At 40.2% G+C, this 18,785-nt stretch overlaps 2 protein-coding genes across 2 annotated transcripts; both read right to left on the bottom strand.

The window, feature by feature from the left end:
- Nucleotides 1-387: 387 nt before the first annotated feature.
- On the bottom strand, nt 388-9,400 carry dcaf15 (DDB1 and CUL4 associated factor 15). The gene is made up of 13 exons (XM_082537681.1): nt 9,083-9,400; nt 8,431-8,528; nt 7,855-7,993; nt 7,664-7,770; nt 7,416-7,561; nt 7,164-7,325; nt 4,943-5,542; nt 4,762-4,853; nt 4,403-4,525; nt 2,258-2,340; nt 2,060-2,164; nt 1,849-1,964; nt 388-1,040 (listed from the first exon to the last, which is right to left on the bottom strand). Exons 1-13 carry the CDS (start codon nt 9,176-9,178, stop codon nt 985-987), a joined length of 1,923 nt encoding a protein of 640 aa, XP_082393807.1. The 5' UTR covers nt 9,179-9,400; the 3' UTR covers nt 388-984.
- Nucleotides 9,401-9,728: 328 nt separating this feature from the next.
- khsrp (KH-type splicing regulatory protein) lies at nt 9,729-18,779 on the bottom strand. Its single transcript, XM_082537680.1, has 18 exons — nt 18,479-18,779; nt 16,649-16,748; nt 16,513-16,566; nt 16,396-16,432; nt 16,244-16,302; nt 16,073-16,144; nt 15,929-15,986; nt 14,911-15,058; nt 14,282-14,380; nt 14,092-14,193; nt 13,904-14,006; nt 13,388-13,512; nt 12,654-12,950; nt 12,436-12,545; nt 12,251-12,336; nt 11,958-12,167; nt 11,532-11,728; nt 9,729-10,643 (listed from the first exon to the last, which is right to left on the bottom strand). Exons 1-18 carry the CDS (start codon nt 18,566-18,568, stop codon nt 10,635-10,637), a joined length of 1,956 nt encoding a protein of 651 aa, XP_082393806.1. The 5' UTR covers nt 18,569-18,779; the 3' UTR covers nt 9,729-10,634.
- Between the last annotated feature and the right edge of the window lie 6 nt (nt 18,780-18,785).

Below are 18,785 nucleotides of genomic sequence, written 5' to 3'. Positions count from 1 at the left end.
ACTCAGTTGCTTTATGGATCATGCAGATCTCACAAGTTGACAAGACTGTACGACGTTTAAAGAAAAACAAAACACGTTTGTGTTTTATTTGTATGTTAATCGGTTAAACATGTGGAGTACTTTTACCTCTTCTCTGTGTATGTTTTCCTTGAGCGAAACCAGCTCTTTGCGTCTTTTAATGTAACTTTAGTACTAGACAGTGTGGTCTGTTCCAATGTTGGGCCTGTTCTGTTTTGTATATAAATGGTTCTAGTTAGGGAACCAGCACTGCTTCAGCTGAAGTCACATGACAACTTTTGTGGTAATTATTTCCCCTCCAGGCAAGATCTTCTCTGCAGACTGTTGGATTATTTTCATGTATCCAGTTATCATCACAGCACACTCATAACGCTTTTGAACATTTTATTTAAACAAAAGATCCCAGCAGAATACAGTCTGTATTCCATGCTGTCACTCATACAGCACGACAGCAGCCAGCTAAGCAGGTGACTCCTGGTTCCACTGACGAGGGTTTTAAAAAAACAAAAACAGAAATCAAGTGAAGCAGTAGAGTTTTTCAAATTTCAAATACTGCAGCCTTACACACAGCTGGACAGAGCTGGTCCACACTGGATAAGAAATGAGTTCAGAAGCAGCAAAATCTGTTAAATTTCTCATACACCCACCTTGTACAGATATCACATACATTCAGTTACTCACACTCACTGACAATAAAACTGCCTTAATGTATAAAAACAAAAGTAAAAATGAAGTCTTTGTTCAGTCCAGCTCTTGGTTTTGGTTGTTACAACAATTCAGTACACAATTGCAAAAAACACACAAAAACCTTTACAGTATTTCATCTGGTTCTTTGTTCGGCTTTAGCAACACATGCTACAAACGGAGCCTCCGATTAAGGTCGATACTGCAGGTGAGCTCATGTCAACGTGTACTTCTGTGTGCTTTTCTTTATGTTGTTTGGACACATGTGGATCGCTTCTTCCTTCACAATACAATCCAGGTACACCGGTCACTATCTGCCAACACTTGCAGAGATGAGCCTGCAGGTGAGAAAAGAGCGGGACTTAACTCTCTCTCTCTCTCTTTTTCTTTTATTGATACAAAAGATGAAAACTAAAACTAAAATAAAAAAAGACGTTTTTAACCCTCTGGAGGCAGGCGTTGCAGATTTGCAACAGTTAAAAACTAACAACCTGATTACCCCACATACATATTTTATGAGTTTTTTTTTACTCAGAAGTACCACTGCAGGACTTGGTTGTGCATTAGCAACTAAAAGTTTAATTTGAGCCTGAGAGGGTTAAGGAAGAGAAGTCAGATCTCTATTTCTTTTTCAGTATAAGGAAGAAACATGAGTTTGGATTAAAGCTGCGCAGGGGATCAGTCTTTACTTTTTTCTCAGTTGACTTCTAGTATTAAGCTTAGTAATTTAATAGATGAGGTGGAATGTGATTTCATCATTGGTAACATAAAAACTCATCCCATATACTTAAAAAAACAAAGCAATCAATTCATCTTTTCAATCAGTCAGAAACATTAGTCCAAATACACAGGTCCTTAACATCTGAGAAGTCTCATCTTTTAATGTTTTTGATGTGCTTTTGGTCTCTAAACAGGGGGCACAGAAAGCCTATTGCTGTCAAATGTTTGGTCCTAAACACAGAAAGAAAGTGCAGTATTTTTTTGGGACTAGAAAGTCAAAGGCTCTCTTGTTTATTCTGATCTTCTATCTTACAGCTCACTAAGGTCTCATTTCTCCAAAAAGGACTTAACATTTGGCAGTTTTTATTTTTGACAGATTTATTTGGGAGGATTTATGTTCATCTGTTTCTGTGTCTATATACTCACCCTTGTGGAGAGCTTCATTGGTCATGCGGTTGATGTAACGGGAGCTGCTCTCGGGGACAAGCCACTTCATCACCGTGTTCACACAGGACTTCCTGTACGAACTCCAGACGGTCCCGCTGACGGACAGACAAAACCTTTCAATACAACTGAACTAACGAGAAACAGGAGGCAGAGAGAACCTGTGTATGTGGTACAGGCTTGCAGGGCTCACCTTGTCTGACCCTTGACTTCTGTGAGGTCGCCAACACCCACAGTGCGACATACACCCGTGTTGAGGTCCCAGCTAACCTGCAGGTTGGAATGGTATGTGTTTGGCCTGAAAACAATAAGAGCCACCGGGTCAAAAATCCAAGGCGGGTCAAACAGGTGAGGGTCGAGGTGCTTTAGGGTAAAAGAGCAGGCGAAGTACCTGCAGTGCTCCTCGTCAGAGTTGGAGAATGCTAGTAACAGCAGACCAATGTTGATCATCACAATGTTGCTGTCTGGACACACCTGATACACATCAAAAACATGTTACCTACATGCAAAGTGTTCTTCCATGGTTCATGCACTAAATGTATGAAATTTAAATTAAGGAAATCAGAAATTTCCTAGTTGGAGAAAACTAGTGGACTAGAAATTTAAAAAAAAAAAAAAAATGCAAAAAATTCATACAATCTACTGAACAGGCTTAAACACTGACTGTGTGTATTTAAGCCTTGCTTTTTTATTTTAAATTTAACCAGAAAGTCCCTTGAGATTAATATCTCTTTTCTTTTTTCAAGGGAAGCATAACCAAGGAAACAAAAGCCTGCAAAAATGATAAAGCTGCATTTTCCATAAACAGACAGCAACACATAATCTAAAATCCACCTCTGGAGCAACAGTTGCACTCTTCAGTTACAGAATCATTTATAAGTTCTTTAAACCCACCAGCAAAACAAAAACATTAACCTTTAGTTCTTGTTGTTATGAAGGTTACTCTGTGACCAAGGTGCAAAATAAGAGAACACTATGCCTCCAAGTTCTGCAAAAATACAAGTATCCTTAAGAGGTCTAAACGAGGGAAAAATCTTAAGTGTAGGTTTGTGACAAATCAGGAAGACTTTACTCCATTTGGCTTTGTTGTTAAAAATATACAAATAATAATAATAATAATAATAATGTGTATGTGTTAGTCCCCGTAGGGAAATTACTCCTCTGCATTTAAGTGAAGCAGTGGGCAGCCACCCGGGGAGCAGTGTGTAGGGACGGTACCTTGCTCAGGGGTACCTCAGGGTAGGTGTTCAGTGGGGTCGAACCCACAAGCTTCCTATCGTGGGGCAACCACTCTACCTACTGAGCTATCCCTGCCAATACTAGTCAAACTGTGATGTGTACTGGACAATAAATTAGATGCAAAAGTGAATCTAGACCAGGGGTAGGCAACGCCAGGCCTCGAGTGCCGGTGTCCTGCAGGTTTTAAAGCTCACCCTGGTTCAACACACCTGAATCAAATGATTAGTTCATTACCAGCCCCCTGGAGAACTTCAAGACATGTTGAGGAGGTAATTTAGCCATTTGAATCAGCTGTGTTGAATCAAGGACACATCTAAAACCTGCAGGACACCGGCACTCGAGGCCTGGTGTTGCCTACCCCTGGTCTAGACAATGATCTGTAGAGGCAGCAGCATACCAGTAATTAAGTGTAACCATAACTAGGCTCTTTTAGGAACGAAGCATGTGCAAGTGTCTTCCTAACTCCAAAATCAAATTACTACAGGCCATATTACAATAATAAAAAACGAATTTAACCTTCAATTACTTCATTTAGGGCTCAATATGTTCTCTAAAAGTGAGTTTAAGATTCACAAAGGCAGGTATTTTTAGGATGACACTTTTTCAATTAAGTCCCAAGATATAAATACCAACATGATCTGAGATCAATTACAATTTGGAAAGTAACAAACACACTATTAGAATCAACTTTAAACAATGCAATACACCAGCCTGACTCAGAGGAGAGAAAGCGGAGGACTGTTTAAAACTAGGATTCACATTCTTTAAAAATCAAATCATATTTTAAATGTCGCTGAAATGTACACTTTGAGCTGTGCATAATATTGCTCACACTCAATATCAGATTAGTTGTTTTGCAGGCTGCTGTCTACATGTTGTAGCTGTGTCCCGTCACTAGCAACCAGTATTAAAAAAAAAAAAAAAAAAAAAAAGTGGAACAACTAGTCTATGGACTTCTCTTGCTTTTGTTTGCAGTTGCAGATGATGATGTAACATTTTGGAACAAACAGTCACCATACCTTACTAAAACAACCAGCTAGTGGCTGCAGCGTCAGCTGACTGATAAGTTACACAGCTTAGTTTTTAAGACCCAAAGGTTTAATGAGAACTGGTATTTGCAGTCCACGCCGTGATGCAACATGAAAGTACTGTTTTAATACTGTAAGACTTTATAATAAACACAATAAAAACAGTCTGCATATATGACAAGTTTCATAAAAGCTACAGCAACCTTGAGTCAGGTGTAAATTAGACAATGCGAGTGTCCTGAGCTCCGTGTGTGTGTGTGTGTGCTGACCTCTAATATCACAACATCATAGTCACTAAAGGAGCAGAACTGTGTGGCCCAGGCAGCATCACTCCTGATCACCTCATTGATTAGATATTCAAAATCCAGAGTCAGCTGCTCAACACAAACACTCTGCAAAACAAAAAGTACAAATTCATGATCAACCACACACACAAAAATACTCTGTACGTGTCCAAACCATCTCAGCTTTGCCTCTCTACCTTTGTCTTCAAAGTGTCTAATTCATGTCCATTCTGGTTACTCAGCCCTGTAACTCCAACATCCCCAGGACAGTTCTTACTTATTCCTTACTGCTACTTCCATACATGTTCTCCATTGACTTTACAGTCACATGCACAAACACCTACCTGTCCATTGTGTGGCCCTGTAACCAGCTGGAGGTTACGTCCTTTCAGATCTGTGACTGTGAAAGGCAGCTGGACTTTATCATCTTCATAACCTAGAAAAACAAATGAGGAAGAAATACCAGTCAGCATCTTTGGATCTGACCGGACACATTCTTTGACTCTGTCTTTTATCATCTCTCACCTCCGGCATTCTGCTCTGCTGCCCCTGGCTGTTGTAAGCGGTAGTGTAGGCGTGAGTAGTTTACATATCCAGGCTCACTGGGGCTGGCTTCCTGGCATGAAGACATAGTTGGAGTGGCTGACGGGGATGAGGAAGAAGAGGCGGGAGACATCACTTGTTCCGATACCTGTGGCAGACTATGGCTAACACCTGAGGTTAATGGTTGTAGTAAATTAGTCCTCTCTTCTACGCTCAACCCTTTACAACCACCCTCCTCTCTCACAGTCTCTGCAATGGTCCCTTTGTCTCCAGTTGACTGTACTGCCTCTTTTACACCACCATCAGACGTTCTCCTCTCCCCCTGGCCTTCACCATCTTTCCCTCCTCCCTGGGCTCGCCTGAAAAGGTCAGCAGCAAACTCCCGGGCTCGCATCGCTGCTTGTGAATGGCTAGGAGATGAGGGGACTGGAGTGGGTCTGCTAGGTGGAAGTCGATGTTCAGGAGATTCTTGAGGTAGTGAGGAAGAAGAGACCAAAGAAGAGGAGGAAAAAGATGTCGAAGCTTGACTTGACAGGGCTGCTCTCTTTGTGTAAAGGATTTGCGATGACTGACCCTGTTTACCTGAAGCAAACAAAGAAAAAGGAATGAAAAAACTAATAATGATAAAATCAGACAGCAAAACATCACTGTGATGGTTTTTTACTCTTGAAGACACAAACATTTTTAGGCCTCTACTCAGTGTAGCACTGTTCCTTCTAATCCTATCTGGAGATAAGAGTGAGTTGCTGTTTAAGGTGTGTCTATGAACAGCCGTGTTTCTGGATATGATCAACATATATGCTCCTACAATAACAAAGCAAACAAAAAAAGAAGATATTTGTACATGGACACACCATGCACCTATGCATTAAAAAAGCAAAAACAACTGATGTTAACATCCTGACAGCAAAAATAAAATATTCTTTTTAAGAGGGGGGGGGGGGGGAGAGAGAGAGAGAGAGAGAGAGATAGCCAGCATGATATGACCCTCTGGTTGCAAAACTTCTGAGTCTTTTCACTGTCACCATCTCGGTGTTTTGCAATGAGATGTGATGAGCAAGGTGCACATCTGAGAAACCGAGCACTACCACACGTTCACAGGCTTTTACCCGCTTAGCGACTCAAAAACAGAAAAAAAAAATCTACAAACTCAACATCACGGTTTATAGAACTTGAAACGTGTGACTCATAACCTACAGTGGGGCAAAAAAGTATTTAGTCAGCCACCGACTGTGCAAGTTCCCCCACTTAAAATGATGACAGAGGTATGACGGGATGAGATCTTGCGTGGAGCCCCAGATCGAGGGAGATTATCAGTGGTCTTGTATGTCTTCCATTTTCTGATGATTGCTCCCACAGTTGATTTTTTCACACCAAGCTGCTTGCCTATTGTAGATTCACTCTTCCCAGTCTGGTGCAGGTCTACAATACTTTTCCTGGTGTCCTTCGAAAGCTCTTTGGTCTTGGCCATGGCGGAGTTTGGAGTCTGACTGTTTGAGGCTGTGGACAGGTGTCTTTTATACAGATGATGAGTTCAAACAGGTGCCATTCATACAGGTAACGAGTGGGGGACAGAAAAGCTTCTTACAGAAGACGTTACAGGTCTGTGAGAGCCAGAGATTCTCCTTGTTTGAGGTGACCAAATACTTATTTTCCACCCTAATTTACAAATAAATTCTTTACAAATCCTACCATGTGAATTCATGGATTTTTTTTTTTCACATTCTGTCTCTCACAGTTGAAGTGTACCTCTGGTGCAAATTACTGACCTCTGTCATCATTTTAAGTGGGGGAACTTGCACAATCGGTGGCTGACTAAATACTTTTTTGCCCCACTGTAAGTGTCTACTGAAGTCACAGATTAGGGGAGATGAGAGCAATTTCCCTATTTGCAATCGTAAGTGATTTTGCAACCAGTGCAAAATCACTTGCCTGCTGGCAAACAGAATGAATGCAGAATTGAGGATCTTCCAACACTGCCTTTCTCTTTTATGCTCAGAAACTGCATCCATTATATTACCAGTCTGTGTATGTGCACAGTCTGCAGAGTCTGGGTGGTCTGAAGTTTTCAGCTGCGTAAACCCTTGTGGACTCATTGATAAGGAAACTCATAATGTGGTGATCTTAAATCCATAAAAATCTTATCTGACGCATTATAAAGAGATGAGAAATGTGGCAATTTTACTATTTGTGTGTGTCTTACCTGGGCAGAGTGAGATGCCACAGGCTACAAGAGAGTAGCTAGTGTTTAACAGAATGACCTGGTCCTTCTTAAGCTGGAAAGCTGGCTGAAAAGTGGGGAACGGATATACCACCTGGTACCTGCTGTTGAGCACATATCCGTGTTCAAGACACTCACCACTTCCTGTGGAAAAAAAGTGATGTCTGATGAGAGTGAGAGAGGAAAACGTAATGAGAGTGGTGAAGTAGTAGCTCTGTATGTGTTTTTGTTAACCTGTGCGTATAGTAGTGACTGAAGGAACAGGACAGCACTGAGCACAAGGTTTAGGAGGTGGCATGGAGGCGATGGTGATGTAGATGTCTCTATTGTTCTCATCACTCATCATTAGATTCATCAGGACTGAGTTGGAGCTGCGTGTACTTAGCAGAAACATACACACCAACACATAATTTAGCCATCACTACCTGTGGCTTGCAATAAGGTTATTTTTGCCATTCATAAAAATAATTATCATTCCTTACTTGAAGCCGAAGATGACAATTTTGGAGTGATCATTTGGCCACTCACATACTGTAAGGTACAGGTCACTGTAGATTTCCTCTCCTGCAAACAGTCGCACATGATGGACCTAAAGAGAAACCAAAGGAGTTAAAGAAAATAAAAATAAATTCTACAATTATATTTATATATTACAATTAGATTTTTTTTTTACCTGCTTGAGTCTGCTGTGCAGGTTAAACTCCCACCAATAAAGATGATAAGTATAGAAAGAGAAATCATCATCTTCTCCACAATCACTGGTGTAAGACAGAACGTAGCGTCCACATTTGGTGAAGCCAAGAAAGATGTGCCTGAAAACAAAAAGATAAAGTACTGGTGTCATATATGCTCCACAATGAACAATACAAAATAACAACAATTACCCACCAGACATCCTCAGAATCTGCTAATTCCTTTTTTTAAAAATACAGTAATGTTATCATATTCAAAGAACATATGGAAAATTTTATTTTCATACTATGAATATTTTCTGAGTACCAGGTACTGAAAGTACACCAGAGGCGGGTGGAAACTTGGTGCTTTTAACAAATTTTTTCCAGCATCTTTGAACCCTCATAACTTCAAGAGACAGCCATGTGTCACAAGTGTCAACAGCTCTGATTCAGTCACCAATAATCCCAGTCTATTTGAGATGCAGCCAGTGTGGTATACATGCATGTAATGAAGCATACTGTGCCAGTCAAGGTTCTTTAATCACAGTAAAACAATGCAGTAAACACATACGTACCCTGCTCTGAGGAACTCCTCGCTTACGATGTTCTTCAATGGTACACACACTCGAGGTGGCAGCTTCCTGAACAGGCGCTGAGAAAACTGCCCTGACAGCTGCAGGAAAGAAACCACAGGGGAGGTAGATATAGCTAATTAGCACACGGTGTAACATAAAGCCCAAAATACTTTGCAATTTTGCTGTGCTTCATCGTCGTGTAATGCCCAGCACAGTAAGACGACACGAACAGTACATGAATTACGCTTGATGCACAAAGACTGCCATTAAATCTGAGGTGTGCTGCCGCGGTTGAATAAACGCTAAAGCTGACTGGTAAAGTTAAAACTCAGATCAAATAGACCTTTACAAATGTGGCTTAAGTGGCTAGCACTTTAACACGGTTCGGTTGCATTAAAATGTGTATGGGCCATCTGCAAACCAACTTGGGAAGTAAAATGGATAAATATCATAACATAGAGCAGGGAAGCTGCATTGTTTTACAGTTTGGAGCATTAGCCACCTGCCAGCCGTTGGCTGTTATTAAGTTAGCCGCGGTGCTAGTTAGCAGCTAGCTCCTAGCTGGCCTCAGAAGCTCCTGAAACCGTAGAGGCCTTCTCTTTGACGGCTCATTCTAAACCTTTCTCTTCAGGTCCTGCTGATGCATGCCTACCTTTCCGCGCATAAGAAGCTTCACGACATGGTCTTTGTGTTTTCTTTGGCTTTTCTGTTTGCTGTCGTCCTTTTCAGATTTCGAGCTGGGCGCCATCTCCCCCTGAACTGTTCCCAGTTGCCCGTCAGAGGCCCGTCCCGATTGGCTCACAGGCTGCACGGGGCGGCCCTCATCCGCCAGTACTCGCGTCCATCAAAACCCCAAACAAAAGTAAGGCACGACAAGGGGAACATCCCGAGGGAAGCAACCACAAAGGAAGACATGCATGCGTTTGTTTGTTTTTTGACGTGCCTAGGATTTTAGTTACAAATAGGCAGGTGTGAAAATTCTTCTTAGTGATCTGATATAAAAAATAACCTGGGAAAATTTGTCAAGACATTAAGAATGAGATGAGATATACGAAGATGTTTAGTGAGATTGTGACGTCCACTTGGATTTTTTTATTTTCATTTATCTGATCTTATCTTACTTGTCAGGGGTAATATTTTGTATCCCCTACAATACTATTAAAGAGGCTATAGTTTTTATCTCAGTGTTGAAAACTTTCAAATATGAATAAAAAACATTAAACTTGAAAGAATAACTTTAATTTTAGGCATATTAGCTAATGTGGCATTACAAACAGCACAGGGGATTATCACACAAGACTGGTAATTGAATGTTTTTATTTAAGTATTTAAAAACAAGCTGTAAAAAACAAAACAAACAAAAAGAAAAAAAAATAAATCAGCATACAATAAGAGAACTTACTGGAAAAGAGACTATTCTTTTCATTGTAAAGATGTAGAAATGAAACCAAGGGCAGTCAAGCACACAAACACATACATGCACAAAGAACCAGCCTACATAACTGCAGGACAGTTAGTGCCTTATTACAGCCAACTTACACACGGTCTTCTGTTCAGTAGCATACACTGTATACAGACACACAAGACTTGCCCCTTGAGGAAAATCACAGAGAATGTAATTAAAAATAAGAAATTATGACAGCAGGGAGAAATTCACCTGCAACTTAAACACTGGAATCTTTTTTTGTAAAAAAACTGAAGTTTAAAAAAGTACCAAGAAGAAGAAGAAGAAGAAGAAGAAGAAAAAAGACCAACAACTTCTGCCATACAAACATAATTTTTTGAATATATTCAAAATACTGCTAGACAGTTTTTACCTTCAGCAAACAGAAGGGGAAAACTACTGACATGTGAGTCATTGTTGAGATGCTGTTGTGCTAGCTTGCAAGAAAAGATGCTTATTATTTCACATTTAAGAAAAAAATTCCAAACCATCTGATGTATTACAAGGTGAAGGTGAGGTGAAGGGGTAAGTTAGTGCTTTTTTTCAATACATCTGCAAAACGCATTCCCTTTTGAATTTCATTAAAAAAAATTAAACAAACAGGAAGGTTTGAATACAAAATGTCTGAGAGGATGAGTTAACCACAGGCTTATTGTCCTATTAAAGCCCAAAAAAAAACTGGGAATTTAAAAAAACAAACAAACAAAAAAAACCAAGCCCGGAGATTCAACACATCTGCCCAACAGAACACGTCACAAGTTTACTGGGCCTGAAAAGAAGAGAAAAAATGTCATAGAGAAGCACTGATCTAGTCACACTAATAAAAGACAAAAATGTTCTTACAATCAAAATCAACAGTTGATGTAGTCGATTTCCTGGTATTAACTTTTTTTTAAAAAGGCCTTTTCTGTTTTTTTCAACCATTTTCTTTTAGTATTAAGTTTTACCATATTTTCTAGTTCTTCTCAAATTCAGTTGATATACCCTTATGGTACTAAAGAGTCATTTTAAATTTTGATTTATAAATGTTTATTTGCTTTGTTCCATCTTCTTGTCAGTTATCTGTAAAATACTTTGAACTGAAGGTAACTTGCATGAAAGGTGCCAAATAAATAATTCAACGTAAATGCCATTTCCATCTTTAGACAGAAGAATATGGAAACTACTGATGTGGTTGATTTAAGCTACTGGTTGAGAAGCTTAACCCAAGATAAAACATCCCTGGTTCATATAAAAAAATCCTACGTGTAATTGAGCTTAACTTCATCGGTGAACTCATACCTGTGATGGTTGGAAACATCATTGCTGGCCTTTTGACCAACCCACTTTGACATAGATGCATATACATTTTTGCATGTTACCATTCCAACTGAACTACAAATCACATATATCCAGATCTTGCTTTTTACTCCATCTTTACACAAGGCGGTGTCCATTTGTTACCCTGCTTCCAGAACAGTTTTGTAGCCTACCATAATGTTATCTCATAGCTGTGAGGATCACTCTATTATCCATTTTTACAGAATTCTATACACAAAATTTGGGGAATTATTCCCAAATTAATTCTTTTTTCATTAATTAAATATATAGCCAATTAATTAGTTTAGTTTACCCCCTTCCAAGCAGCCATGAGGTCAGTTTTAAACATCAGCCATACCTGTTGTCCCTGCTGTGGAGCAGCTGCTTGTCCAGGAGCCTGGCCTGTCTGTCCATAGTAGGCAGCCTGCTGTCTGTAGTACTCAGCCCAGGCTGCACTGTAGTCCTGCTGGCCACCAGGTGCAGCTCCTCCTGCTGCAGCTGCTGTGGGGGCTGCTGCTGTGCCTGGAGCAGCTGCTGCCCCTCCTGCTGGCTGAGCTGGAAAAGAAAAACAAGTGCAAACATACATTATATATGTACAGTTACATGCTACAAGCACATATGGATGAATGAATAATATATTAGCATTAAAGTCACTTGTGAGATGGCAGCACATTTGACGGTTGTGACTTTTTAAATTCTTTAAGAATTAAATATTTGAAGTTGTTAAAGGCTGTCAGTTACAGACTTAATAAACATTATTTACTCAAAATTAGTTCCAACTTACTCATGCCCATCTTCTTATAATACTCTTCCCAAGCCTTGGTGTAGTCTGGCTGACCCCCAGCAGTCTGGGCTGCCGGGCTCTGGTCCCCTGGTGCTGCTGCTGCTGCAGGAGCTCCTGGATTCTGAGCTGGCATTGTCCCCCCTGGCTGCTGCCCGTAATATTGTGCATAGTAGGCTGCCCATGCTGCATTTGGGTCTGCTGCAGCCTTATCTAATTGGGAAAGATGAAATTGAGTTGAGGAATAAATAATCAAGTACTGAAACAAACAAAAGAGAAATAAATAAAGGACTTACTGGGGTCATATGGATTTGGGGCTTGCCACTGCTGATAGGCATTTCCCCAACCCTGAGAATACTGGGCACCACCTGGTGCAGCTCCACTGCAGAGAGACGGGACAGTTAAAGCATAAACCACCTACTTATATGAGTTAACCCTGAAAGAAAACACACTGGCACAACTATTTACACACTGTACTTACTGAGGAGCTCCACCAGGAGGCCCTGCATTATAAGGGTTCGGATTATAGGGACCCATTGGACCAGGTGGCCCTCCTGGACCAGGACCACCACCCACAGGACACAATGGGGCCTGGAAAAACAGGGAATAAAAATCATTATACCAATAACTTCAGACTGCATGGGATCTTTAGGCAGCTGCTTAAAGTCATTCTCTGCTTTGTAAGTAATGTGAACCTACCTCAATCTTCTCTTCTATAAGCTGCTTTGCATGATCAATCTGTTGTGGAGACCCTCTGATGGTGAACAGTTTGAAATTCGGGTCACCGTTTGGAGGTGGCTGACGAGATATCTCCACAAATGCACCAGTTTGCTGGTTGATGGACTTGACATTCTCTCCTCCTCTGCCAATAACAAGCCCACATTTGTGAGCAGGGATGGAGAAAGTCATCTCACCTCCTGGTGGACCCCAGTTCCCTTGGCCTCTACCCTGCCCTCGGCCACCAGGTGGCATACCAGCACCAGGACCCGGTGGACCCTGTGAAAGAAACATGCCACATTCTTTTTAATTAACACAAAATTCAACATTAAAATTTCTTAAAGAGGCCCTTAATAAACATGTGTAACATTTCAAATAATGAGGTCAGTGTTTATAACAGTTATCCCTGGGTGCCAAAAGTTCAGGCTGAAGACTGACTTAATGGTCATCTCAGCCACACAGCTTTGGCCCCACCCACTTTGTGTTTGCACCTTCTCTGTTTAATGGCTAGCCTATCTAGAGAGGAAAAGAGGAGCTAAAATGATCTGTTTCATACACATAACCTGAGGGTCTGCATAAACACCCAGTATGCAATAAATAAGGATTATTTGTAATCATGCAAAGCTACTCTAGCATAATCCAAGAAGAAAAAATATGGAGTTTAAATTGAGCATTTTAAATTACATCCCCTGCCCGTCTCTTCAGCGTGTACTTACCCCTTGCCCACCCTCCTCTCTGGCACGGATGCTCTGTAGCAGGTCAGTGATGATCGAGGCAGCGTGCTGACACTGGTCTGGTGGACCCATAATATAAGCAATCTTTTCAGGACCTGTACCATCATCTGTAAAGAGTAGGAAAATGACAGTTGGGTTTATTGATGAGAGTCCACACTGAGACAAAAACAAACAAACAAAAATTTCTAGCCACCAATACTGAGTAGATGTATGTATGGTATAAATGTGAACATCCTAGGTGACTTCCTTCTCAGTTATCACACCCACAAGACTTTCAGAAAATTTGAGCTCTGACCTTGACCTCAAGGTCAAAGTCACGATTCAAATTCATCCAAGATTTGTAGCAGATGCACCTATGGTATGAATTTCAAAACTATGTCATCTCATTTTCGAGTTATCGTATTCCCAAACTTGGGTGTCCACGTCGCCCACCTCCCCAGTGGGGTGAAGATATTTTTCAATTTTATTACATGCAGTGAAAGTAGAGTGAGAGTGTACCTGGTTTAAACTGTATTTTCACGCCAGCATCACTCTGGATCTTCTTGATCATCTCTCCACTGCGACCAATCACAACTCCCACAGAGTGCCGCGGGACAGCTATCTGTAACATTAAATAAACACTTAACCATTCAGAGTTGATGTGTCTCACTGTGCTGGTCGAATTCAAACACACTGTCTTTACTCACTTCTATGCCCCCTCCTCCCATCCTTGATCCATATTCGTTCCTCTCTCCAAAACCCTGATGTTCTCTCTCTCGTAGGATCTCATTAACCATCTCCTTAGCTTGCTAGAAAGGCAACACAATGAAAAATTTTAACCAACAGCAGCTTAACATATTTCCCGCACAAATGAAACCACTTAACCCAAAACGGTACCTGGACTTTGTATGGGTCTCCAATGATACGAAGAGGTTTATCTATGTTGGGTGGCTGCGACGCATCTTGGATAAGAATCATTTTGACTCCAGCTCGCTCCTAAGAATTAAGGAAGAGGTATATTACAGACACATGGCAGACTAACCAAACTTCGGCACATCAGACTGTCCATTTGTTGCACTTGGATTTCGTACTATGTGATATGTCAGGTGTTATTTGTAATAATAATTTTTTTCCAAATATTTTTATGCTTTAATTTCTACAGCTCCCTCATCTTGGAATTAAAAACAACCTTCAGGAGATGGTCTAAATGTTTAAAGTCACTTTATATGACCTTGAGTTACCTCAGGTTCTAAATGTTACTCCTGATAATTAAGGCCTTTCTTGGCACAAATCAAAACAATTAACTGTTCTGCTGTTTTAGTTTTCCCCAGCTTCAAGTTTGCAACTTTGATTGTTACTTTAATTATATACTTAATTTTGTGCATTTTATGCGCACATTTGTTTGCGTTACTAGTTTATGCAACTACTGATCTCTGCACTCTTACAAAAGCAGTGTTGCTGGCTATCTTTTCCTGGTTAAATAAATAATCATCACCATCTGTATAACTGAATGCTGCATGTGTCACCTGCAGTTGTTTGATAGTCTCTCCTCCTTTGCCAATAATAAGGCCAGCCTTTCCAGCAGGGATTATCATCTCTTGCATGGAACTTGACTGACCATTGGTTGACTCGTGACCTCTGGACACAATGTCATCTAGAATCGCCCTGGCTCTCCTGCAAGCAAATTCATATCAAGGTCATGAAATGATTGAAGAACACAAGGTTAATGTGGCACAGACGCAACCTAGTTAACATTTCACACCATTACTGCAGAAAGTCCAAGCAACTTTTACAGCACACAGTATGGCATTGCCTCAGAAAGCTGCAAGGATTTGAACAGGTAACCCTGCCAAATGTTTATAATAAGGACTATCTCCCAATGTGACTGTAGGTACGACCTAGGACCAACCAACAGGAATGCTGCATGAAATAACACGCTGATCCAAAAAAAATAAAAATAAATCATGATTGCCTCAAGGAGGACAAAGAATGGGAACAAGCTACAGCAGTCACAGCCCATGATTCAATATTTTTTAAATCACCATGCAGCCAACCTGTCTTGTTGTCCTAGACAAGTTTCATTAGATCTATGTTGCACAGAGTGCCTTAGAACTGATAAAGCTTCTGACATCTTATAGTATCCAAGCAGTTACACAACATGTCCAAATCCCTGAGAGCACGCCAACTTCCTCCAGTCACCTAAAGATTCATGGCATACATACAATAGCAAACAAACAATGATTAGTTTAAGGACCATATTTATGGTTTAAGCTTAATATAGGACACAGACAACACAGAGTCATGTCTTAGAGGCCAAACTCATCCCAATAGTGCAAACCACTGAAACTTAACAAGTACACAGGAAATAAAGATTTCACACAATCTAAAGCTGTACCAGGAGGTTTGTCTATCATTTAACTAGGCTGGCCATCAATCTCGTTACCATTTCTCCCTACAGATATTAATAATGAAATAAAATTTACCACAAACCAAACTTCTTGACAGCTTTTCCCAATATTTAAAAGACTTAAAGGACCAACTTACTGTATGGCATCGGGTGATCCTGTGAGGGAAATGCTTCTATCTGGCAGACCAACACTGTCTGTGGATTGATATGATAACAATTATAAATCAAAAGGGACGATGGTATATCGATGAGGCACCGTTTACTTACTAATCACAGCTCACCGTGTGCAATTTGGACTTTGCAGCCAGATTCTTGCTGAATTTTGTTAATCTGTTCGCCTCCTCGCCCAATGACTTTAAGGAAAACAGAAGAATGTTGAGTTTAGTCTGAACATGTGTAACATAGCAACACGGGAATAATTTGTACAGTTTATGAAGGGTTTGTCTACTCACTGAGCCCAACCATGCTATCAGGCACTCTGCACTCTTCTGTCATTGTGGAGGGCCTTACACTGCAGACACATGATCGTGAATAAATAATGACATACAGTGTTTCAACAATAAACAGCAAAAGGTGTTTACATAAAGAAAAATAAAAGTCAAACCTTTGCTGGGACAGAGCAGCTAGCTGAGCTCCAATAGCTGTAAGAGATTCAAAACTGGTGAGCAGGTGGAAACTGAGCAAAAAGGAGTTATTGTAACTAGAGAATTGTTTAACGTACACATTGCAGAATCTCTTTCACTCTGTGATGCTACCTTCTTGGCATCGGGTTCATCTGGAAACAAAAATAATAGTAAGCCTTCAAAGTGGAGTAAAGGAAACTGTAGACAGAGTCCAAGTTTGATCAGATTTTCTACCTCCTTCTTCCAGGGATCGTTTCTGTGATGTGAACGGGTAGCTCTCGGCTCCTCCGTTGTTTGTCGGGGACACACCGTCGCCACCAATTTTAGCTGCAATCTGGAAAGAGGTGAATACTGGATTAAACCAGAAACCTTTGCAAAGACACCATTAAGACATCTGAAATGTGTCTATTTTGGTAAGAAATCTTTGACATTGCTTGGAGCTTTCAGACATGTTCAGCTCATGTCATATAAATAAAAGATCTTCACATTTAAAACTGCAAATCAACAGACACATGAATATATGTTTAATTATGAGGAGATAATGTAGTGCTAATAAATGATGCTCCCACGGCATTCAGGGGTTTGGGTTGTTTGTTACAAAGAAAGAGTAGAAATTTTGAGAGATGTGAGCATGTGCCAGGTTGGGAAGAATAAACTAATGATAATATTGCAGTGCATTGAATCCCTACAAAACTGATCATCATTCTCTTAATATTATATATAATTGACTACAGATTTGTATCAGACTTTTCATTAACCCTTCACTGCATAGTGCTGATATGGACACTGTCTTGTTTAAGAATTGCTGGTACAAATGATTTAGTTATCATTTTAACTCTGGTTATTCTTACAGTCCAAAACAATGTTTAGTTCTGCTCCACATTATAAATTAAAAAGATGTGATCCCCAGGTCTTTTAATGTCCCTTTTGTATCACAGAAAAATGGTTTAAAAAAAGCTTTCATGTGTCAAGTGGCTTCTGTTTGGAATAAATTATCTTTAAATGTCCATTTTATCACTGTTTTAAACAAGCTTTGTTTTTGACTTATTATGTTTTCAGTAAGTCTATTCGTTTCTATTTCTATGTCTATTCAGTATGTTCATTTATTTCTTCTCTAACTGAATAACTTAATAGGTTCGTTTTGTATGATGGTGTAGTTTAATTTGCTTTTTATTATTGGTTATTGTTGGTTCGCCTTTGTTGTGTTATGCATTATAATAAATATCTTACCACTTGTTGTATAAATGTTTGTTCTGACTCCCTGGGCTTATCCACATATAATTGATCAAATATTAAGTACTTATTATAATATTAGAAGCCACTTTGAAACATGAGCCATTGTGACTGTGCCCCAAATTAATGGAAGCACGACAGTCAGACAACCCGACACTAATTTAAATCTAATAAATCAAAGAAACTATAATCCAATGCTAGCAGTCCCTTCAAGTATCACAAATAACCTTAAACGATCTTAATTTATCAAAAAATATTAATTTAATATATCTATATTCAACATCTCAAAATATAACTATCACCAGATAAAATATACGATGTGTTTTTTTTATTTTGTTGAAATAAACAACTATACTTGTTAATGAAAATAGCCATTAGCTGAAAAATAACCCTTTACAGTGAAAAAAAGTAAACGATGGCTCCTGAACTCTTTTCAGTCAATGGTCTACATGAAACAAAACAGCCATAATGCTATAATACAGTTACCTAATAAATGCCTCATAAATGAATGGAGATGATCCCCATATAACAGCTAACCGTTAACTAACGGGTAATAAGTAAATGTTGCTTACTTAGCCCAAGTTCACTAAATTTACCTCAAGGATCGCGGTAGGGACAAACATTTCATCTATGTAACAGAGCCATGCTAACACACACAATTCAATTGCCTCGATCTGAACAGAAAGTAGGGCAAATGAATGGCTTTGCTATTAGCTAGTGTGCTACCTCGCTAACTAAAGCTAACGTTACTGGTCGTTATGCTAGCTGCGGTTTCAGAGCAGCTAATTAGCTCGCCGGCTGACTCCTCTCGTAGTCGAGCGCTTGGATTACCTGTCTGGCTCGCTGAACGGCATCTGCGAAAGCGTCGTTTTTCATTCCTGCTCCGACTCCATTTGATGGCAGAGAGCTGTAATCAGACATGCTGCTCCCAGAGGGCTAACACAAACACGCGCGCGCACGCACACACACACACACAGGGGGGGCAGGCGGGCTGGACGGCTTTGGCCGGGTCGAGCTGCGCAGAAGCGGGAAGGTTAACAGGAGCGTACAGGGAGACACCGATGTGTGTGAGATCTCCTACCACGCCGGCAAACTTCCCTGCTTGAAATAACCAATCAATGCATGTTCGACCCCGGGT

This window comes from Aulonocara stuartgranti (assembly GCF_965226115.1).
Source record: "Aulonocara stuartgranti genome assembly, chromosome: 6".
Lineage (NCBI taxonomy): Eukaryota > Metazoa > Chordata > Actinopteri > Cichliformes > Cichlidae > Aulonocara > Aulonocara stuartgranti.
The sequence above is the reverse complement of the archived record's forward strand: the minus strand, read 5'-3'. Positions and strand labels throughout refer to the sequence as shown.